The 22,992-nt window shown below is 42.4% G+C and overlaps 1 protein-coding gene across 1 annotated transcript in view; it reads left to right on the plus strand.

The window, feature by feature from the left end:
• Positions 1 to 756: 756 nt before the first annotated feature.
• LOC110496259 (F-actin-uncapping protein LRRC16A) overlaps positions 757 to 22,992 on the plus strand; it is a 36,967-nt gene continuing 14,731 nt past the window's right edge. Inside the window, exons 1-19 of the mRNA XM_036952834.1 lie at positions 757 to 863; positions 1,000 to 1,037; positions 1,146 to 1,215; positions 4,702 to 4,799; positions 8,790 to 8,840; positions 14,929 to 14,988; positions 15,084 to 15,205; positions 16,254 to 16,351; positions 16,461 to 16,531; positions 16,795 to 16,868; positions 16,979 to 17,054; positions 17,632 to 17,720; positions 18,532 to 18,626; positions 18,843 to 18,929; positions 19,007 to 19,110; positions 19,409 to 19,486; positions 19,896 to 19,972; positions 20,131 to 20,235; positions 22,057 to 22,126. Of these exons, the coding sequence (XP_036808729.1) occupies positions 1,176 to 1,215; positions 4,702 to 4,799; positions 8,790 to 8,840; positions 14,929 to 14,988; positions 15,084 to 15,205; positions 16,254 to 16,351; positions 16,461 to 16,531; positions 16,795 to 16,868; positions 16,979 to 17,054; positions 17,632 to 17,720; positions 18,532 to 18,626; positions 18,843 to 18,929; positions 19,007 to 19,110; positions 19,409 to 19,486; positions 19,896 to 19,972; positions 20,131 to 20,235; positions 22,057 to 22,126 (1,395 nt within the window). The 5' untranslated portion in view covers positions 757 to 863; positions 1,000 to 1,037; positions 1,146 to 1,175. The remainder of the gene's footprint in view (positions 864 to 999; positions 1,038 to 1,145; positions 1,216 to 4,701; positions 4,800 to 8,789; positions 8,841 to 14,928; positions 14,989 to 15,083; positions 15,206 to 16,253; positions 16,352 to 16,460; positions 16,532 to 16,794; positions 16,869 to 16,978; positions 17,055 to 17,631; positions 17,721 to 18,531; positions 18,627 to 18,842; positions 18,930 to 19,006; positions 19,111 to 19,408; positions 19,487 to 19,895; positions 19,973 to 20,130; positions 20,236 to 22,056; positions 22,127 to 22,992) is intronic.

Below are 22,992 nucleotides of genomic sequence, written 5' to 3' on the forward strand. Positions count from 1 at the left end.
GGTGTTGGAGTCGTGTGCGGCCACACAGTCGTGGGTGAACAAGGAGTACAGGAGGGGACTAAGCATGCAGCCCTGAGAGGCCCATGTGTTGAGGGTCAGCGTTCATCATGATTTTCATTTTAAGAAATTGTGATACAAATGTAAAAAGCATGTTAATTAAACTTCCTTCCTCCAAATTAAGTTTCTATGTGAGAATTGCCAGAACAATCTGAGATTTCAAACATATTTTCCGGCGGCTACGGTGGCATGGAATCCCCCAAGGACTATGGAAGTGTAGTTACTAATTGTAAATTAGTAAAAATGTAAAAATGTCGCTTGAATGTTTGTTGTATGGTTATATATAATATTCATAATTTTTTAAAATCGAATAAAAACAAACAAATCCATAGGTAATCATATGCTTTTGCTCATGGGTGTGGGAAGGTGTGTCACTTTCCATTCAATGTCATTTCTGGACAATATTTCTGTCCATTTTGGACCCGTTTTGGCTCAAAAGCACTCCAAGAGGCAAACATTGTGTATAGCCTGCAACTGTAGCTTACAACTTCGAAGTTGTATTTAAATGTCGGCTGCATATGACAGGGTGTCCTATATTGTGTTTTGAACATTATTACCGACGTAATAACTGAACGTAATACAACATTAATGGAAATTGTTCTAGTAGTAATCCGCTGTTGTATTAATTAACCTACTGTAAACAATTTAACTGTACTTGTGGTTGCCTACTCTTGAGTGGTCCTTTACCTGCACAGTAACACAGATGTTGTATAATGCCACCAGGTGTCACATGTTTCTTACTTGACTTCGTTGAGTAGCCTACCTTTTTTTGAGGGAGAGAGTGATCATTGACGAGTTGACTGAAGGTATGTGCTTCTTTCTGCAACAGACTCGCAGAGCAGGCTAGTCCTTGGCATTTAAAAACGGTGTCTTTTTTTCTGCATCAGACTCGCAAAGTGGGCTAGTTTTAGCATTTAAAAATGGTTTATTCGTTCATTTCAGAGTTTGAGCTCCAAGACTGTTGAGATGCGTCGATAAAGGTACATTGCTCTGACGCACTCGAGGATGAATGGAGAAAGTAGAACTTGGACTAGGTTACTCGTCGCTGGATTACATTTTAATCCATGTCTTTGTTGTTGTGCCTTTTGAACTCTACACAACTCTCCTAATTCTTAAACATGACTGAAGAAAATACGGATTTTCCTAACGAGTTGCTGGGTAAGAAACGTTTTAACAGTAATGTTATTTATTTGGGCTAAAATGACTACTTTTGCATTGGAATTGTTCATTTCAAATTGATTAATGACTATTGGAAAAACGTGTGTCAACTGTTTCTCAAATTTGAGGTGCACCTGATAGAGCCCCACAGTGGAGGTGTCATAATACCCATAAAACCTAGCGGTCAAACAGGGAAATGGTTCCAATCGTTTATCCACTATGCATTTTTCCCACAGGGGATTTTAGAAGCACTTAAAATAAGGGCTGTGTAGGCTTACCCTGGTGTGACATTTTCATAACCATGTAAATCTCTCTCAGGCAAGGTGACTTTTATCAATATATTCAGCTTGATTTACTCTGATTCGAAAATGCTAATTAGCATCAAAGTAGACATGCAAAACTACAAATAGCTGCATGCTCCCGCAGATCTTCTCTAACTGCCACCTTTACTAACAGGTATCGGGTTAATTTAAAAGATAGTATTATATATAAACGCAACATGTAAATAGTTGGTTCCATGTTTCATGAGCTGAAAATAAAAGTTCCCAGAAATATTCCATATTCACAAAGCTTATTTCTCTCAAATATTGTGCACACATTTGTTTTTGTCTCTGTTAGTGAGCATTTATAATTTGCCAGGATAATCTATCCACCTCAAAAGTGTGAAATATCAAGAATCTGATTAAACAGCATGGTCATTACACAGGTGCACCTTGTGCTGGGGACAATAAAAGGCCACTCTAAAATGTGCAGTTTTGTCACACAACACAGATGTCTCAAGTTTTGAGGAAGTGTGCAATTGGCATATTGACTGCAGGAATGTCCACCAGAGCTCTTGCCAGAGCATTTATTGTTCAATTCTCTACCATAAGCTGTCTCCAACGTCGTTTTAGAGCATTTGGCAGTACATCCAACCGGCCTCACAACCGCAGAACACGTGTGGCGTCATGTGGGCGAACAGTTTGCCGATGTCAAAGTTTTGAACAGAGTGCGATTACAGTCTTCTTGGGTATGACACTACAAGCTTGGCGCACCTGTATTTGGAGAGTTTCTCCCTTTCTTCTCTGCAAATCTTTTCAAGCTCTGTTAGGTTGGATTGGGAGTGTCGCTGCACAGCTATTTTCAGGTCTCTAGAGATGTTCGATCGGGTTGAAGTCAGGGCTCTGGCTGGGCCACTCAAGGACATTCAGAGACTTGTCCCAAAGCCACTCCTGCGTTGTACTGCATTGTCTTTGCTATGTGCCTAGGGTCCTTGTCTTGTTGGAAGGTGAACCTTCGCCCCAGTCTGAGGTCCTGAGCACTCTGGAGCAGGTTTTCATCATCTGTACTTTGCTCCGTTCATCTTTCCCTCAATCCTGACATGATGCTGCCACCACCCTGCTTCATCGTAGGGATGGTGCCTGGTTTCCTCCAGACATGACGCTTGGCATTCAGGCCAAAGAGTTCAATCTTGGTTTCATCAGACCAGAGAATCTGGTTCTGAGTCCTTTAGGTGCCTTTTGGCAAACTCCAAGCGGGTTGTCATGCCTTTTACTGAAGAGTGGCTTCCGCCTGGCCACTCTACCATAAACACCTGATTGTTGGAGTGCTGGAGCTCTGTCAGAGTGAACATTGGGTTTTTGGTCACTTCCCTCACCAAGGCCCTTCTCCCACGATTGCTCAGTTTTGGCTGGGCGGCCAGCTCCAGGAAGAGTCTTGGTGGTTCCAAACTTCTTCCATTTAAGCATGATGGAGGCCACTGTGTTCTTGGGGACCTTCAATGATGCAGACATGTTTGGGTACCTTGTCTCTGAGCTCTATAGACAACCTCTTCAACCTCATGGCTTGGCTTTTGCTCTGACATGCACTGTGGGACCTCACAGCATATACTGTAGACAGATGTGTTCCTTTTCAAATTAAGTCCAATCTGTTGAATTTACCACAGGTGGACAATTTGCCAAAATGTATAAAAAAACGGTTTTTTACTTTGTCATTAGGGGGTATTGTGTGTCGATTGATGAGGACTTTTTTAAATTTAATCCATTTTAGAATAATGTAATGTAACAAAATGTGGGGAAAAGGAAGGCGTCTGAATACTTTCCAAATGATAAGTCACCTTGTAGAGAAATTTAGAAGGTTATCAAAACATCACACCAGGGTAAGTCTACACAAAACAAAATCTCCTATAGGAAAAACGAATGGTGGAATCACCGTTGAAACCATTTCTGTGTTTGACCGCTAGGGTTTATGGGTATAATGACTCGTACTCTATACCCACATACTTCTGTACACAAAGTTTGGGAGAAGAACTGGAAGCGTGTCTTGCTGAATTCCCTCTGTGATGACAACCAATGGGATGACAATCAATGCTGTGTTCAAACCAACTCGGAACTTAGACATTTCCAACTTCTGTGTGTTAATGACAACTGGGAAGAAACGAGCTCCGACTGGGGAAAAATTGTTTTGAACGGTCATCCAATTCGGAATTCTAACTCGGTCCTCTTTCTTGAGCCCTGACTTTCCGAGCTGAAGATCACTGACGTCATGATTTGAGAGTTCCCAGTTGTCTTGAATGCACCAACTCAATGGGCCTCCTCTAGGATAGACCAGTGTGTGGATGGACCATTGTCATATTATGTAATACCCAGTACAACGAGCTTAAACAGACATGTTCATTTTTTTCATCGCAGTTCTTTCAAAATGTAGCATTTTTGTTTTGAGAATGTACACTGATACATTTATGGAACCACCACAAAAACGATAACTGCAACAAACTGTTTTCAGAAATCATTATTTCAGAGAACTGTGGATACATAAATACATGTTGTTCAAAGCAGTCTGGGACACATTTGGAAATCTCCCGCTGTAAATGTTTTGATCTCAGTTGTCCAGAGAGTGGAGAGATCCAGATTGATCAAGAGTTCGCCCCACTCTTGCCAGGATTCCATAAAAAAAAAGACTACACAAATTAGAAGTGACTCACCCAAACAAACCGGCCTCCCTCTTAATATAAATTTGACAAGTCATGAAAACTGTAAGAGTCCGGAAGCTGACAAAAGCTGTGTTTGGCATGAAATTAAGCAATAATATTACACTGACTGCTACTAGATGGGAGAAAAAGTGCACCGATGTTGGATTACAAACCACCCTGACACTGCCATATGGCCAGGGGGAAACCCACTGCCTATGGAATGTGTGGTATTTTGACTACTTATGAGGATTCTGAGTGTGGTGGTTACAAAGCTGACATTAGGTCCACACTTGATGCAACAACTGTTTGAAGAACACCCCAAAGCAGGCTAAATGTATCCCAAGTTGGGTTGTTTTCCTATCAAAATAGAATTTCAGCAAATGTTCTTATTCTGTTTTTCATGATGTCCCAGGCCAGGCATACATGGGTTATGTTTTGAATTGTAAAGGCCTCCAATAATCCAAGCCCTGCACATGCACTAGATGAAACGATAGCATACTCGTATCAGTGCTAATCTTCCCAATTGTTCCTCCTAGAGAGTGTAAGAGATGCCGTGGGAGGGAAGATCAAGCTCACCCTGAAGAAGAGGGTGCAACTGGAGGTCAAAGGTGACAAACTGGAGAACCGAGTCCTGGTAAGACATCAGGATTGCTTTCTTGGCACTCATATAATTGGTTTTTCATTGTGCAGTTCCCTAAATGTAGCCTTAAATGTGCAGACACAACACAACCCTTTTATTTAGGAGAAAATCAACTTGTCATTCCGAGCACCCCAGTGTTTGTCATTTTCCTCATTCTCTCAAGGTTCACATGCTTCTCAGCAAAACCTTGTTTCTGTGCCTCATTCTCATAACAGGAAGCCTGCAGTCGACTGGGTTGACAATATAAAGTTTGAAACACAGCCTCACCACTTTCTGCCTACTTGACAGACTGAAATGTATTCACTTCCTGAAACAATTTGTTGTCTGCTGAGTAATATTCTTGTTGCTTTGTATGCAGAGTAATAGATCTTGATTGTTGAATGTTATATTGTAACATTTAAAATGTGACCCTCCACAACTGTCTTAATTTTGTTAGCAGCCTCAGATCCCCTTCAAAAGGTAGCCAAGACTTATTGGGTTTCAATTGGAATATCAGTTGCCTCCAATCAAATCTATTTTTGGAGGATCAAGGAAGACCAGAGACATTTTCCAAACAAACTTCTTTATACGGTGTTGCTTCTTCTTTAACCCTGAGCCCTGAGCTGTGTTTATTAGGCATCGAATGGAAGAAAACAGACTGAAACAGGGAGGGACTAACTGGACTTGTCCAATAATAATAATAATAATAAAACATTTTGCTGTGTGCCTTTCAAGATACCCAAGGACACTTGCATAAGAAACACTGTTTTTAATTTTCCGTTGTAAAACTTTTTCCATTGCATGGCCGAATTAACACAGCCCTGTATACAGAGGCTATTCAGTCTTACCTCATACTCGGCAACTTCATCATCCTTTACCCTTTCCTCTAAGCCCTGGGCCAGCAAAGACATGAAAAGCCTCAGACCCAACTTTCAAAAGACATTTGAGCACTCAGTCTCTGTGTATTATTGTGTAAGAGGAAGAACAATAGATAAGGTGGTGTAGGAGTAGGCCTACTATTGGATATGGGCCGATCTTGTTTCATGTAACTGCATGTCTCTAAACCCTCTGTGTGTGTGTGTGTGTGTGTGTGTGTGTGCAGCTGACTAGCTTAGGAAGATACTCTGAATTACCTACAGTATGGATTTCCTAGTTCATAAAAAGATAATTGTTGACACATAATTTAATGAAGATCTAATTGACCCGTTAATTTAAATACCCGTCCTTAACTCATGAAATGGTACACATTTTTCCACATCACATTTGAAAGCATGTCATTTTCAGGAAAGTTGTCCTTCCTTAGAGTTCCGTGTGAAATGGACACACTAGGTTCTGGGGCCCTATTAGACACACTGTAGATTCTGGGCCCCTATTGGACACACTGTAGGTTCTGGGGCCCTATTGGACACACTGTGGGTTCTGGGGCCCTATTGGACACACTGTGGGTTCTGGGGCCCTATTGGACACACTGTGGGTTCTGGGGCCCTATTGGACACACTGTGGGTTCTGGGGCCCTATTGGACACACTGTGGGTTCTGGGGCCCTATTGGACACACTGTGGGTTCTGGGGCCCTATTGGACACACTGTGGGTTCTGGGGCCCTATTGGACACACTGTGGGTTCTGGGGCCCTATTGGACACACTGTGGGTTCGTTCTGGGGCCCTATTGGACACACTGTGGGTTCGTTCTGGGGCCCTATTGGACACACTGTAGGTTCGTTCTGGGGCCCTATTGGACACACTGTAGGTTCGTTCTGGGGCCCTATTGGACACACTGTAGGTTCGTTCTGGGGCCCTATTGGACACGCTGTAGGTTCGTTCTGGGGCCCTGTTGGACACGCTGTAGGTTCGTTCTGGGGCCCTGTTGGACACGCTGTAGGTTCGTTCTGGGGCCCTGTTGGACACGCTGTAGGTTCGTTCTGGGGCCCTGTTGGACACGCTGTAGGTTCGTTCTGGGGCCCTGTTGGACACGCTGTAGGTTCGTTCTGGGGCCCTGTTGGACACGCTGTAGGTTCGTTCTGGGGCCCTGTTGGACACGCTGTAGGTTCGTTCTGGGGCCCTGTTGGACACGCTGTAGGTTCGTTCTGGGGCCCTGTTGGACACGCTGTAGGTTCGTTCTGGGGCCCTGTTGGACACACTGTAGATTCTGGGCCCCTATTGTTTTGTAAAGTTCCACAATTTGGTGGTATTTATGTTCACTGTCTCTTGTCTCCTTTCTTGACTTGACAGAACACTTCCCCACAGGGCACTGACTGAGAGCATCAGACACTGATAAATACAGCCCACCACATTGGCACATTCCTAGGCCTTGCTAGAGTAGCGATGTAATCCGTCTATATTAATCGGCCAAACTCAGTAGTCAAAATTTGGTTAAGCAGTCTTTATCCGTAAGACACAATGGATAAGTGGGCTTTACCTGTAGGAACCATTATGGGATTGTGAAATGTCTGTCTGTTTCTGTGTGTGTGTGTGTGAACATACAATACCCATTCCCCTCTTTACACCTGAGATACTATAAAATGCAGGAACAGATTGTCCAGAGCAGAGAGGGGTGGGGTCTCCTCTCTCACATCCAGCCATTGGTTGACTTAGCCATTGGTTGACGCTCATATTTGGCCTTGAAGAGTGACCTCACTCCAAAAAACCCACATACCACAGCTATCTGATCCACAGTCAGTTCTCTCTTTCTCCTTCCAGCTATAACTGTGTATTCCTCTGTACTCACCATGGTACTTTTACATGTCTCTTTTTACATAGAAATTAGTTAGCTACTACTGTGCGATTACAATTGAGTTTGCACCTGTGTCTTTGAGAATAGAAAGGTTTAAAACGCATAAATGAAAGCAAAGACGTTAAACAATGTTCATAACACAATTTCACTGCAAACCTCTAAACCTTTTCTACACATGCAATATATATTTTATTTAACTAGGTAAGTCAGTTAAGAACAAATACTTATTTACAATGACGGCTTACCCCGGACGACGCTGGGACAATTGTGTGCCGCCCTATGGGACTCCCAGTCACGGCCGGATGTGATACAGCCTGGATTCGAACCAGGGACTGTAGTGATGCGTCTTGCATTGAGATGCAGTGCCTTGCCTTAGACCGCTGCGCCACTCGGGAGCACATTCATGTTCCTTCCATACCAATAACAGCTGCAAACCACTGGTGGAACAGATTAGTAACTTTGTCAAGTTTGATTTGGGCCCAAATCGACCTACACTGAACAAAAATATAAATGCAACATGTAATGTGTTGGTTCCATATTTCATGACCTGAAATAAAAGATCCCAGAAATGTTCCATATGCACAAATTTCTCAAGTGTTCTGCACAAATTTGTTTACATCCCTGTTAGTGAGCATTTCTCCTTTGCCAAGATAATCTATCAACCTGACAGGTGTGGCATATCAATAATTTGATTAAACAGCATGATCATTACACAGGTGCACCTTGTGCAATAAAAGGCCATTCTAAAATGTGCCGTATTTTGTCTCACAACATGCCACAATTTACTCAAGTTTGAAGGGAGTGTGTAACTGGCATGCTGACTGCAGGAATGTCCAACAGAGCTGTTGCCACAACTACCATAAGCTGCCTCCAACGTTGTTTTAGAGAATTTGGCAGTACATGCAAACGGCCTAACAACCGCAGACCACGTGTATCAACGGCAGCCCAGGACCTCCACATCCGGCTTCTTTACCTGCGGGATCTGAGGGGTGCAGAGGAGTATTTTTGTCTGTAATAAAGCCCTTTTGTGGGGAAAAACAAATTCTCATTGGCTGGGCCTGGCTCCCCCACGCATGGCTGCGCCCTTGCCCAGTCATGTGAAATTCATAGATTAGACCCTAATGAATTTATTTCAATTGGCTGCTTTCCTTCTATGAACTGTAACTCAGTAAAATCTTTGAAATTGTTGCGTGTTGGGTTTATTTTTGTTCAGTATACATAGTACAGTTGTTGACTTCCATTATGTCTCTCTGATCTGTCGCTCTCCTCTACAGGCTTTGGCATCCCATCGGGGCTTTCTGCTTACTGCGAGGGTCCCCACCAAGGTAAGAAGTGAGAGTGAGTACACGCACGTGTGTGTGTACATGTTTGTGTGTGCTAGTGTGTATTTTGATCTTCCTATGAATCAAATGTACTACATATACAAAAGTATGTGGAAAACCTTTCAAATTAGTGGACTCGGCTATTTCAGCAACACCCGTTGCTGACAGGTGTATAAAATAGAGCACACAGCCATGCAATCTCCATAGACAAACATTGGCAGTAGAATGGCCTCACTGAACAGTGACTTTCAACGTGGCACCGTCGTAGGATGTCACCTTTCCAACAAGTCAGTTTGTCAAATGTCTGCCCTGCTAGAGCTGCCCCGGTCAACTGTAAGTGCTGTTATTGTGAGGTGGAAACGTCTAGGGGCAACAATGGCTAAGCCGCGAAGTGGTAGGCCACACAAGCTTGCAGAACGTGACCGCCGAGTGCTGAAGCGCGTAGACCTTAAAAATTGTCTATCCTTAGTTGCAACACTCGCTACCAAGTTCCAAACTGCCTCTGGAAGCAACGTCAGCACAATAACTGTTTCTTCTGGAGCTTCATGAAATGGGTTTCCATGGCTGAGCAGCTGCAAACAAGCCTAAGATCACCATGCGCAATGCCAAGCATCGGCTGAATCTGGGTTTGGCGGATGCAAGGTGAAATCTACATGCCTCGATGCATAGAGCCAACTGTAGACTTTGGTGGAAAAGGAATGGTTCGGAACAGTCTGCGGCTGTTTTTTATGGTTCGGGCTAGGCCCCTTAGTTCAAGTGAAGGGAAATCTTAGTTCTACACAGTGAGGCCTCCCGAGTGGCGCAGTGGTCTAAGGCAGTGCTAGCTGTGCCACTAGAGATTCTGGGTTCGAGTCCAGGTTATGTCGCAGCTGGCCGCAACTAAAAACCCATGGGGCGGCACACCAATGGCCCAGCGTCGTCCGGGTTAGTGGAGGGTTTGGCCGACAGGGATGTCCTTGTCCCATCGCTCACTATCAACTCCTGTGGCGGGCAGGGCGCAGTGCACGCTGACATGGTCACCAGGTGCACAGTGTTTTGTCCGACACATTGGTGCGGCTGGCTTCCGGGTTAAGTGGATATTGTGTCAAGAAGCAGTGTGGCTTTGTTGGGTTGTGTTTCGGAGGACGCATGGCTCTCGACCTTCGCCTCTCCTGAGTCCGTACAGGAGTTGCAGCAATGAGACAAGACTGTAACTACCACTTGGATACCACGAAATTGGGGAGAAAAGTAACAAATGTATAATAAACTCTACAGCGTACAATGACATTCTAGATGATTCTGTGCTTCCAACTTTGTGGCAACAGTTGGGGAAGGGCCTTTCCTGTTTCAGCATGACAATGCCCCCGTGCACAAAGCAAGATCGTTGTGGAAGAACTTGACTGCCCTGCACAGAACCCTGACCTCAACCCCATCAAACACCTTTGGGATGAATTGGAAAGTCAGGTCAGGTCTAATCGCCCAACATCAATACCACACCTCACAAATGCTCAATTGGCCCAGCGTCGTCCGGGTCATGTGGCTGAACGGAAGAAGTCCACCCAGCAATGTTCCAACATCTAGTGGAAAGCCTTCCCAGAAGAGGGGTGATTTTGGAATGAGATTAGTTTACCAGTGTACTGCATGTTGCTACATTTGTTAATACTAATATTACTAAAGGACAATTAAGTTATTGTGAAGTTGAAATCACTGCAGTCACTGTTACTCCCTTTTTATGTGCGGTCTAATAATGTAATGATGACGTACAGGGAATTCACTCCATTACAACACATAGAAAGTAGAGGTTTGAGTGAGTGGGATGACTTCTGTCTGGATGTATTGAGAACTTAATTAGACTGACTGTCTTCCTACTGCCCCCAGTCATCCCAGATGGTCCTCTTTGGGAATGTTTGCTTAGTCAATCTCCGGGCGTGCCCCAGCTTATTTATGAGGACCTCTTCTGGAATTCTTTCCGGTAGAGTGGCTGGCCCAAGGAGCAAGTCACAGCAGATCTTTCGCTCTCCTATTTCTGTTTTACTTTTTTGACTCTCTAACTCTCAAGGTTTAGGTTTTTCAGAAAGTATTGACTGTTTTTCTTTCCTTCAGGCTGTGTGTTCACAGCTGCATTGTGGGTAGAAATATCAAATGTCATGGCATATGGTGGGATCTGCTCACTTGTTTCCAAACGGTAATGTACTGGTAAATGAATACCAGTAACTGCAACTATTTCACTGCAGGCTTTGGACTGCACATTTTATGAATGGGGTGATTTACATGTATAGTGACTTCAGAAAGTATTCACACCCCTTGACTTTTTCCCGCATTTTGTTGTTGTCATTGTTTTGTCAACGATCTACACAAAATGTCAAAGTGGAAGAAAAATTTGAACATTTGTAAAGCATTTAGGAAAAATGAAACACTAATAGGGCTCTTGAGTGGCGCAGTGGTCTAAGGCACTGCATCTCAGTGCAAGAGGTGTCACTACAGTCCCTGATTCGAATCCAGGCTGTATCACATCCGGCCATGATTGGGAGTCCCATAGGGTGGCGCACAATTGGCCCAGCGTCATCCAGGTTTGGCCAGGGTAGGCTGTCATTGTAAATAAGAATTTGTTCTTAACTGACTTGCCTAGTTTGTGTGTGTGTGTGTATATATATATATATATATAAGTATATATATATATATATAAATATATATATATATATATATATATATATATATATATATATATATATATATATATATATATATATATATATATATATATATATATATATATATATATATATATATATATATATATATATAGTATATTTATATATAACTTTTGAAAAGAAAAGCTATTTTGTTTGCCAATTTTTTAAATAACATCAAATTGATCAGAAAAACAGTTTGTTTTGATATTTTAATGGACAAAAAATGTGCTTTCTTTTAAAAACAAGGACATTTTTAAGTGACCCCAAAATGTTGGTGTATGTGTACAGTTGAAGTCGGAAGTTTACATACATCTTAGCCACGTACATTTAAACTCAGTTTTTCCACAATTCCTGACATTTAATCAGAGTAAAAATTCCCTGTCTTAGGTCAGTTAGGATCACCACTTGATTTTTAGAATGCGAAATGTCAGAATAATAGTGGAGAGAATGATTTATGTCAGCTGTTATTTCTTTCATCACATTCCCAGTGGGACAGAAGTTTACATACACTCAATTAGTATTTGGTCAAATGTTTCGGGTAGCCTTCCACAAGCTTCCCACATTAAGTTGGGGGAATTTTGGCCCATTCCTCCTGACAGAGCTGGTGTAACTGAGTCAGGTTTGTAGGCCTCCTTGCTCACACATGCTTTTTCAGTTCTGCCTACAAATTGTCTATAGGATTGAGGTCAGGGCTTTGTGATGGCCATTCCAATACCTTGACTTTGTTGTCTTTAAACCATTTTGCCACAACTTTGGAAGTATGCTTAGGGTCATTGTCCATTTGGAAGACCCATTTGCGACCAAGCTTCAACTTCCTGACTGATGTCTTCAGATATTGCTTCAATATATCCACAATTTTCCTGCCTCATGATGCCATCTATTTTGTGAAGGGCACCAGTCTCTCCTGCAGCATAGCACCCCCACAACATGATGGTGCCACCCCGTGCTTCATGGTTGGGATGATGTTTTTCGGCTTGCAAGCCTCCCCCCTTTTCCCTCCAAACATAACGGTGGTCATTATGGCCAAAGAGTTCTATTTTTGTTTCATCAGCCCAAATGACATTTCTCCAAAAAGTACGATCTTTGTCCCCATGTGCAGTTGCAAACCGTAGTCTGGCTTTTTTATGGCGGTTTTGGAGCAGTGGCTTCTTCCTTTCTGAGCGGCCTTTCAGGTTATGTAGGACTCGTTTTACTGTGGATATAGATACTTTTGTACCCGTTTCCTCCAGCATCTTCACAAGGTCCTTTGTTGTTGTTCTAAGGGTTGATTTGCACTTTTCGCATCAAAGTACGTTCATCTCTAGGAGACAGAACGCGTCTCCTTCCTGAGCGGTATGACGGCTGCGTGGTCCCATGGTGTTTATACTTTTGTACTATTGTTTGTACAGACGAATTTGTACCTTCAGGCGTTTGGAAATTGCTCCCAAGGATGAACCAGACTTGTGGAGGTCTAAAAAAAGTTTTCTGAGGTCTTGTCTGAGTTCTTTTGATTTTTCCCATTATTTGTGTGTGTGTGTGTGATATATTCAACTCCCTGAGTCAATACATGTTAGAATCACCTTTGGCAGGGATTTACAGGTAAGTGTCCAGGATTGTGCAATATTTGCACATTATTCTTTAAAAAATTATTCAAGCTCTATCAAGCTGGTTGTTGATCATTGCTAGACATCCATTTTCAAGTCTTGCCATAGATTTTCAAGCTGATTTTAAGTCAAAACTGTAACTAGGCCACTCAGGAACATTCAATGTCATCTTGGTAAGCAGAACTGTGTTTTAGGTTATTGTCCTGTTGAAAGGTGAATTTGTCTCCCAGTGTTTATTGGAAAACAGACTGAACCAGATTTTTCAATTTAATTTTGCCTGTGCTTAGCTCTTCGGTTTATTTTTTTTCATGAACTCCCTAGTTCTTGGCGATGACAAACATACTCATAACATGATGCAGCCATCACCATTCTTGAAAATACTGCGTGAAAAGTGGTACTCGGAGATGTGTTGGATTTGCCCCAAACATAATGCTTTCTATTCAGGACATAAAATGTGGCAAAGAAATGAATTTTTTGCAGTCTTACTTTAGTGCCTTTTTGCAAACAGGATGCATGTTTTGGAATCTTTTTATTCTGTACAGGCTTTTTTATTTTTACTCAATCAATTAGTTTAGTATTGTGGAGTAACTACAATTGACAGTGTTGTTGATCCCATCCTCCATTTTCTCCTATCAAAGCCATTCAACTCTAACTGTTTTAAAGTCATCATTGGCCTCATGGTGAAATCCCTGACCATGCTTAAAGGGATATTCAATGCCTGCTTTTTAAAATGTTTCCCCATCTACCAATAGGTGCCCTTCTTTGCGAGGCATTGGAAAAACTCCCTGGTCTTTGTGGTTGAATCTGTGTTTGAAATTCACTGCTTGACTGATGGACCTTATACGTGTGGGGTACAGAGATGAGGCAGTCGTACAAAAATCATGTTAAACACGCAGTGAGTCCATGCAACTTACGTGACTTCTTATGCAAATGTTTACTCCTGAACTTATCTAGGCTTGCCGTAACAATTCCCCTTTGACATTATGAGCTGTGTCGGCCAGAGATGACAAATCCAAATGTAATACATCTTAAATTCAGGCTGTAACACAACAAAATGTGGAAAATTAAAAGGGTGTGTGAATACTTTCTGAAGGCACTGTACTTCTTCAATTGCTTGTCATTAAAACCCCATGCACTTAAAGAGAAGTTACAGTATTTTCAGAGCCCTAAAACTATGTTATTTCCTCTTTCTGCTGGATTTGAGTGTTACACTCGTAACCTCTGGAAAGGTAAAACGCTGAGGTGATTTTTCTAACACTAAGCTACATGCTTATTTCAAGTGAAATACTTAATCATAAAGCATTCCTTCAGGCTAAAGTGTTAACCATTATTGTTCCTGTATAGTGTAGTCAATGTAAGAAAGTGTTTTTAGATTATAATACACTCTGGTCTGTGTAAGAGGCTCGGTTTTTCCTGGGAGTAAATGTTGCCCGTGGAGTTCTGGGTGCCGAGCGAAGACAATGGAGGGATTCAACAGCTGGAGGGGGAGGTTTTCTCTTTAACCCTGAGACCTTTGGCATCGGGTTGATAGCAGCTCTGGATTAGTTTGACCTCCTTACCCTCTCTCCCTTGTCATCCTGCCAGCTGTGTATGTGTTTTTGTGTTGGGTTATTTTGGGGGTTTGTCCATCTATTGCAGGGCTTGTTTGGGATTTTGTGTTATAGCTGTGAAAGACAAAGTGTCCATGTGTCCTTGTGTGTCTCTTTTTTTTGTTTTTTTTATCAGTATGTTTTCCAACACGTTCAGATTTGTATTCGAAGATGTCCACCGTTTTATGATTCAATACCTTTTCTATTTCTGGTATCGTGCAGATATTTTTTTTGTGTGTCGTTTCAGATTGAACAGACCTTCAATTACTTGGATATACAAGGGATCACTAGTAACAAGCCCACTCAGGTAAGATAGTCCTGGCTTTAAACATGAAACAACCTCTGTTCAAGCCAAACATGTTACAGACCGTGTCAGTTGTCACTGTGTTGCGCCCCCTACAGTTGTTGTTGGAGTATGACCGAGGCCAGCTGTCCCTGAAGCTTGGCTCTGTGGAGGACGTGGATGAGGTGGTGGCCCACATTGGGACCTGTCTACACAGGATCTATCCAGGCCTGTCCCCAGTGTAGGTCCCCTCTGTCCCTCTCTCTTTGTTAACGGTAGCTAGCGAACTTCCGTACATTGCAGTGTTCTGTACACTTGACCTTATTTTAGCCCCCATAAAATGTAATATTTCAGGGTATTTTAAAAATGGCGGAGCGGGAAACGAAAGCTACTGAGTGATAGTGAAAGGGGGAGATATGTCGTGTGGGGAAACGGCTTTTTCACACTATTTGTCCAACTTATCACCTCTAAAATGTAAATAAAACACTATAAAGAGTTTATATAATGTCTCATTACTACATCCCTCTTTGAAGGTTTGTGCCGAATTTGAATAGGGGTTTTAGGGGGGGGCGCTAAAGTTGTCTTCACAAGTAAACCGCTGCTGTCACGGCTTTTGAGAGTCCTGATGGCTCGCAATGATGACGCGAGAAATGTAACGATTGATTGAATGAACTATTGATGAACTCCCGAGTAATTAACTTCACTCTCACCGTTGCACTCACCATCGATCATTACTTGTTTTTAATCGGCGTGAGAAGCGCTACCCCTGGTGGAAAGAGGCTGTACGGCACACAATGAGTTGCATCATCACGATGTAACGTACCGCATCAGAGGGGTCAAGTTTTTTTAAAAATGTTTTCTCGAATACGATTAGTCCATTACCATGTCAATCACCGTTTGAATAGAAACGTTTGTTCACGCCCCGGATTTTGATGCCAACACGGTCGCTACAGTCTCATTTAGTTTTCGTTGCAGCCTCGTTTGAATGCCGCGGTTACGCAAAATGTGTACGGAACAGTATTAGTTACCAGTACTTTATTTATTGTCAGTTCTTTAATCGTTCACTCATCCACGCACATGTATTAGTGACTGACTCGTTCACTCACTTGTGTACTCATTCACTTACTTGTGTACTCATTCACTTGTTCAGTCGGTCACTCCCTCTCACTTTGCTCATGTCCGACATGATAAAGTGACAGCGTGTGCTTTGTCCTCTGGGCTGACACGATAGTGGCCGAAGATGACCTGGTAAAGTGACAGTTTGTGGTGTGTCCCCTGCACTGTGAAAGGAAGGCGATGAAGAAGTTGACCCTGATGCCTCCTGAGAGGACGGCCGCCCTACAGTCTCTCTGGGAGGACCAGGCCACCACAGACCTAGGGCCATGTGGTGACGTTACAATAAAGAGCATATTACACACACAAAAGAAAACACAGAACAGAAATCCCATCGATAACATAGTTGACTTTCTGTCTTCATCTCTCTCATTCTCTCATAGGTGGTTTCTCCCATATGTACTGGTGTCTCTGCGACCAGCTGGGTCTGCCGTTCAGAGAGGAGGTGCAGTGGGTTAGTATATACAAATGTAGTCTCCTTCCATTTCAGTTAATATTGCTAAATTGATTATAGTGTAGCAGGGGTTGTTCATAGAGCTACAGTAGCTTGAATTTCCTTTTGTGTAGACCGGAATCTTTAGCTCAGATGCCTAACATGGTCTTTCTTGAAATATGTTGACCCAGATTTACATCATGCCGGTTACTTTAGCTATATCAGCTCTACTTTTGCCATTGTTTGAATCATTCCAACCTTGGGTTCTCCATCTTTCCCAACAGGATGTGGACACAATCTATCAAACCCAGGACACCAGAGAACTGAACCTGCAGGATTTCGTACATCTTGAGAACAGGTACCTTCACTTTTCCTTTTTTCAGTTTCCATATTTCCAAATTGTGTGAACAATCGTGTCTTTCTACCATTCTGTTTTTGATAAACCAATGCTATTGACTTCTCCTCCAGAGATTTGGTGGCCATCATTCTGGTCCTGGAATATAACCAATGGTTCACCAAGCTCTCCACAAAGGACTACAAACTGGTACATTTCATTCTGAACCATACTGGTGACACATTTTATGATACACTTGTGAATGGAAGTAATATTTGTAATCTCACAGTTTAACTGAGATAAATGAATTGGAGAAGCATGCATGCCAATCGTGGAGAAAGGTGGATGAGTTAGATGAAAAGTGTAGGAACTTAAAACCTGTACTGTGGGTATAATGCTTTGAAACAATTTTTTATTAAATAAATTCCACTGTGCTCCAGGAGTGACCGAACACTCTTTGTAAAGGGCACACTGGCCGCAGCAGGAAGAGGACAGCTGTGTGTTTGTATAAAGGAGTGTGTGTTCTGGTGGTGGCAGGGAGAGCGGAGGCATGAGGATGAGATGTCAACAAGTGCTTTATTAGTCAGGGGTGATGTATTATAATAACAGGGATGGTGTGACTGCTGCTGATACTTAGTCGTGTGTGTGTTCTGTGTGTGTACATGTGGCATGTGTCCGTGTGTGTTTATGCATTTACAGGTTTGACTTTTTTTGTACAGTAAGTTATGCATCTGTGTTTACACAAGCCTGAGCTTGCTGCTTTTCACACTAAAGTGTTTGCTTACAGTCCACAGATGTGTGTGAACAAATTCTGCGAGTTGTGGCCCGCTCTAGTCGATTAGAGGAGATGGTTTTAGAGAATGCAGGTCTCCGAAGGTGAGCACTAAGCACTGGTAATAGGTTAGACTGGCTTTATCTTATCCACCACACACACACAGATGAGGGTGCACACATACACACACACACACATACAGTTTCATAATGAATTACGCTCTCAACCGCAGCCACATTCCATACATGCTGTCCAGTGTGAAATTAAGGGGGCAAGCTTGCGCGGTAGTTAAACACATGACTCTGACTATTATCAGAAATGCACTTCCTGTTGAAAATCCTGAGGTAACTTGAGTAGAGCTGTGGAAAAAATATATACCAAAACGCGCTTCAGCCCAGCCCAATTGAAAAAAGGGTGGATCAGGTGCTCAACTGAGGGACCCCAAAACATTCCTTACCCCAGGATACTTCAACTGGTGACTATCCGGCAGAGTAAAGAAAAAGGAGTGCTCTGTTGCTGCGTAAATCTGATTGATTTATTGATGGGCCTAACAAGGCTTTCAATAGGCTCTGAGGGAGGGGATTCATGCTGAAATGTAAGCCTATTTGTTTGTCCTGTCAATAAATCAACCAAATGTATTTATAAAGCCCTTCTTACATCAGCTGTACAGAAACCCAGCCTAAAACCCCAAACAGCAAGCAATGCAGATGTAGAAGCATGGTGTCTAGGAAAAACTCCCTAGAAAGGCCAGAACCTAGGAAGAAACCTAGAGAGGAAACGGGCTTATTGGATTTACGCAGCAACAAAGTGATCCTTTTTCTTTACACTGCCGAATAGTTAGCAGTTGGAGTATCCTGCGGTAAGGAATGTTTTTGGGATTATTGAGAGCTGTGTCTTTTCTTGATATTTTCACAGTGATTTCGCACAGAAGTTAGCCAACGCTCTGACCTGCAACCCTGCCTCTGTACTTCACACCCTCAACCTCACAAACAACTCCCTGGAGGACAAGGGTACAACAAACTCCCTGTTTTGAAAAAAATATATTTAAAGATATTCCGTGATATTCAATGATACAGGATACTGCACTAATCTAGAATTCTAGCATCTAGTATTCTGTCCTACATTGGCATGGATTTTATCAATTGTAAAATGTTTGTCTCAAAGCTTCAAGTTCATGGGAGGTTATACGTTTGTTCACAAGTTTGTGATGCATTTTTTTTTTCTAGGTGTATCTGCTCTCAGTGCACAGCTAGCCAAACTCCCAATGGGTCTCAAGTATTTGAACCTCTCAAAGACCTCCATATCACAAAAAGGTATTGTAAATTCATGACCAATTTACTTGCCATGTGTGATGTCACTTCCTCTGAACTTCCTGTGTTTGTGTGGTTAGGGGTTAACAGTCTTGCCCAGGCGCTGAGTGCCAACCCTGCTGTCCCCACTACCCTCGCACACCTGGACCTCTGTGGGAACTCACTCCGAGGAGACGACCTCTCAGTATGTACCTCTTCTGGTAGAAGTTGCTAGGGACAGATCTAGGATCAGCTAACCCTCCACAAAGCCTAACCTTAATCAAGGGAGGGAGTGCAAAACTGATCTTAGATCGGTGTTGTATTGGCTGCAACATCAAACTCTTACACATTCTGTCCTGCCTTTCATATATGTTTCACACAGGCCACAGAAATAGTGTGAAGTAGGATTTGAAATATTAACTGAAATCCGTAGACCTAATTCCCCCTTCATTATACTCCGTGTTTTCTGTTGTTCTCCCTAATTCCTCTGACTCTGTTCACAGAATCTGTACAATTTCCTGGGTCAACCTAACAGTCTAGCAACTCTGGACCTGTCCAACAGCGACTGCTGTCTGGACCAAGTGAGTGAACCCTCATCCAATGCGAAGACAAATTCACACTGCTATCGCTAGGCATTGATTGGACTTTAACCCTCTTGATGGGCACATTATACAGCTATTCTTAGCCTTACCAATAACTAGATTAGTATAATTGTAATAATAGGCAATGAAAGTGAACATGTCATGTCTGGACATCATGTGAGCACTGTTTTATGAGTTGCATACCGTCTGCTTTTGATATCACTATTATTCAATTGGGAAATAACATTTGAATTAGCTTTTTATACAGTTATATTTGTGGAGCTTGTCATTATAGTTGTTGCTACGCAAATGGCCAGTCCCCTTTCATAAGATATTGTCTGTAGCTCTCTAGACTGAGATGTCACTTGGCTGGCCTATGTTATTCAGATGCTCAACTCCTGTCTTCAAGGTCTGCACTGCACTTCTACGAGGCTCTCTCAAGCACCTCTCAGTGCTCAACATGTCTAAGAGCGTTTTCTCTCACAGGTGATCCATACAGCGACGAAAATCACTTGCTTATGCTCAATAGTTGTGGCTCAATAGTTGCTGTTGATTTATATGTCCCGCTCAAAGTATCTGAGTGAGAACGCCTGATAACTCCAGAAGGCATAACCAAAGTGCTGGTATTCTTTTAAAACCCACAGGAGATGTAAAGATGTGCCGCATTCCTTCAAGCAGTTCTTTGGCACTGCCTTGGCTCTGAGCAGTGTCAACCTGTCTGGAACCAAGCTCCCCCTGGAGGCGCTCAAGTGAGCTTGCAGTCTACTCCATCCGTGGCATTTGTTCCAATTTAACTGTATTAAAACCTAGAATGAAAAGATGATATGGAAAACTGGAGAATATTCCTGTAGAAAATGTGCAGTGCCAATCCAAAGTTTGCACACACCGACTAGTTCCAGGGTTTGTCTTTATTTGTACTATTTTCTCAATTGTAGAATAAGAGTAAATGCATCGAAACTATGAAATAAGACATATGGAATCATGTAGTAACCAAAGAAATGTAAAACAAATCCAAATATATTTTATATGAGATTCTTCAAAGTAGCCACCCTTTGCCTTGATGACAGCTTTGCACCCTCTTGGCATTCTCTCGACCGGCTTTGAGATAGTCACCCTGAATGCATTTAAATTAACAGGTGTGCCTTGTTAGGGGTGGTATACAGAAGACAGCTCTATTTGGTAAAATACCAAGTCCGTATTATGGCAAGAACAGCTCAAATAAGCGAAGAGAAACGACAGTCCATCATTACTTTAAGACATGAAGGTCAGTCAATACGGAACATTTCAAGAACTTTGAAAGTTTCTTCAAGTGCAGTCGCAAAAACCATCAAGCGCTATGATGAAACTGGCTTTCATGAGGACCGCCACAGGAATGAATGACCCAGAGTTCTCTGCTGCAGAGGATACGTTTATTAGAGTTACCAGCCTCAGAAATTGCAGCCCAAATTAATGCTTCACAGAGATCAAGTAACAGACCCATCTCAACATAGACTGTTCAGAGGAGACTGCAGCAATTAGACCATAAAGGCCTGATTCACAGAAAGAAACCACTAATAAAGGACACCAATAAGAAGAAGAGGGTCAAGAAACTTGGGCCAAGAAACACGAGCAATGGATGTTAAGCTGGTAGAAATCTGTCGTTTGGTCTGATGAGTCCAAATTTGAGATTTTTGGTTACAACCACTGTGTCTCTGTAAGACGCAGAGTAGACGAATGGATGATCTCCGCATGTGTGGGTCCCACCGTGAAGCATGGAGGAGGCGGCGTGGGGGTGCTTTGCTGGTGACACTGATTTATTTAGAATTCAAGGCACACTTAGCCAGCATGGCTACCACAGCATTCTGAAGCGATACACCATCCCATCTGGTTTTCACTTAGTGGGACTATTATTTGTTTTTCAACAGGACAATGACCCAACACACCTCCAGGCTGTGTAAGGGCTATTTGACCAAGATGAAGAGTGATGGAGTGCCCCATCAGATGACCTGGCCTCCACAATCACCCAACCTCAACCCAACTGAGATGGTTTGGGATGAGTTGGACCGCAGAGTGAAGGAAAAGCAGCCAACAAGTGCTCATCAACTCCTTCAAGACTGTTGGAAAAGCATTCCAGGTGAAGCTGGTTGAGAGAATGCCAGGAATGTGCAAAGCTGTCATCAAGGCAAAGGGTGGCTACTTTGAAGAATCTAAAATATAAAACACATGTTGATTTGTTAAACACTTTTTTGGTTATTTCATTGTTTTGATGTCTTCACTATTCTACAATGTAGAAAATAATACAAATAAAGAAATACCCTTGAATGAGTAAGTGTGTCTAAACTTCAGACTGGTACTGTACATATCTATAAATGGTGAAGTATATTTTAGACAGGATGTCATAGTCCAGTTTTTTTTTTTTTTTTGCTTAATTTGAAAAAGAAAAATTAAGTAGTTATAGAAACATTGCTTTCTTGTTCACAGTATATTTAAGTAATCTAACCACACCAACTCTTTACTGCCTGCATACTTCAGTTTGCTTTGTTCATTTAACTGAATAGAAAATAAGCTTTAATGACTGTTTTCCCCTTCAGGGCACTTTTACTAGGTCTTGGCTGCAATCCTAATCTAAGTGAAGTTTCACTGGATCTCAGCAGCTGTGAGGTAAGAGACTGAACTACTGCCTAGATCCTGGCACACTTACCTGAATCTCCGAGGGAGAAATTTAAAGGGGAAGTCTACAGTCGTGGCCAAAGGTTTTGAGAATGACACAAATATGAATATCCAATATTTGCTGCTTCAGTGTCTTTAGATATGTTTGTCAGATGTTACTATGGAATACTGAATTATAATTACAAGCATTTCATAAGTGTCAAAGGCTTTTATTGACAATTACATGAAGTTGATGCAAAGAGTCAATATTTGCAGTGTTGACCCTTCTTTTTCAAGACCTCTGCAATCCGCCCTGGCATGCTGTCAGTTAACTTCTGGGCCACATCCTGACTGATGGCAAGCCATTCTTGCATAATCAATGCTTGGAGTTTGTCAGAATTTGTGGGTTTTTGTTTGTCCACCCGCCTCTTGAGGATTGACCACAAGTTACCAATGGGATTAATTAATTTCCTGGCCATGGACCCTAGATATCAATGTTTTGTTCCCCGAGCCACTTAGTTATCACTTTTTCCTTATGGCAAGGTGCTCCATTATGCTGGAAAAGGCATTGTTCGTCACCAAACTGTACCTGGATGGTTGGGAAAAGTTGCTCTCGGAGGAAGTGTTCTTAGGCAAAATTGTGAGTGCGCCCACTCCCTTGGCTGAGAAGCAACCCCACCCATGAATGGTCTCAGGATGCTTTACTGTTGGCATGACACAGGACTGATGGTAGCGCTCACCTTGTCTTCTCCGGACAAGCTTTTTTCCGTATGACCCAAACAATTGGAAAGGGGATTCATCAGAGAAAATAACTTTACCCCAGTCCTCAGCAGTCCAATCACTGTACCTTTTGCAGAATATCAATCTGTCCCTGATGT

This window comes from Oncorhynchus mykiss, chromosome 18, assembly GCF_013265735.2.
Source record: "Oncorhynchus mykiss isolate Arlee chromosome 18, USDA_OmykA_1.1, whole genome shotgun sequence".
NCBI lineage: Eukaryota > Metazoa > Chordata > Actinopteri > Salmoniformes > Salmonidae > Oncorhynchus > Oncorhynchus mykiss.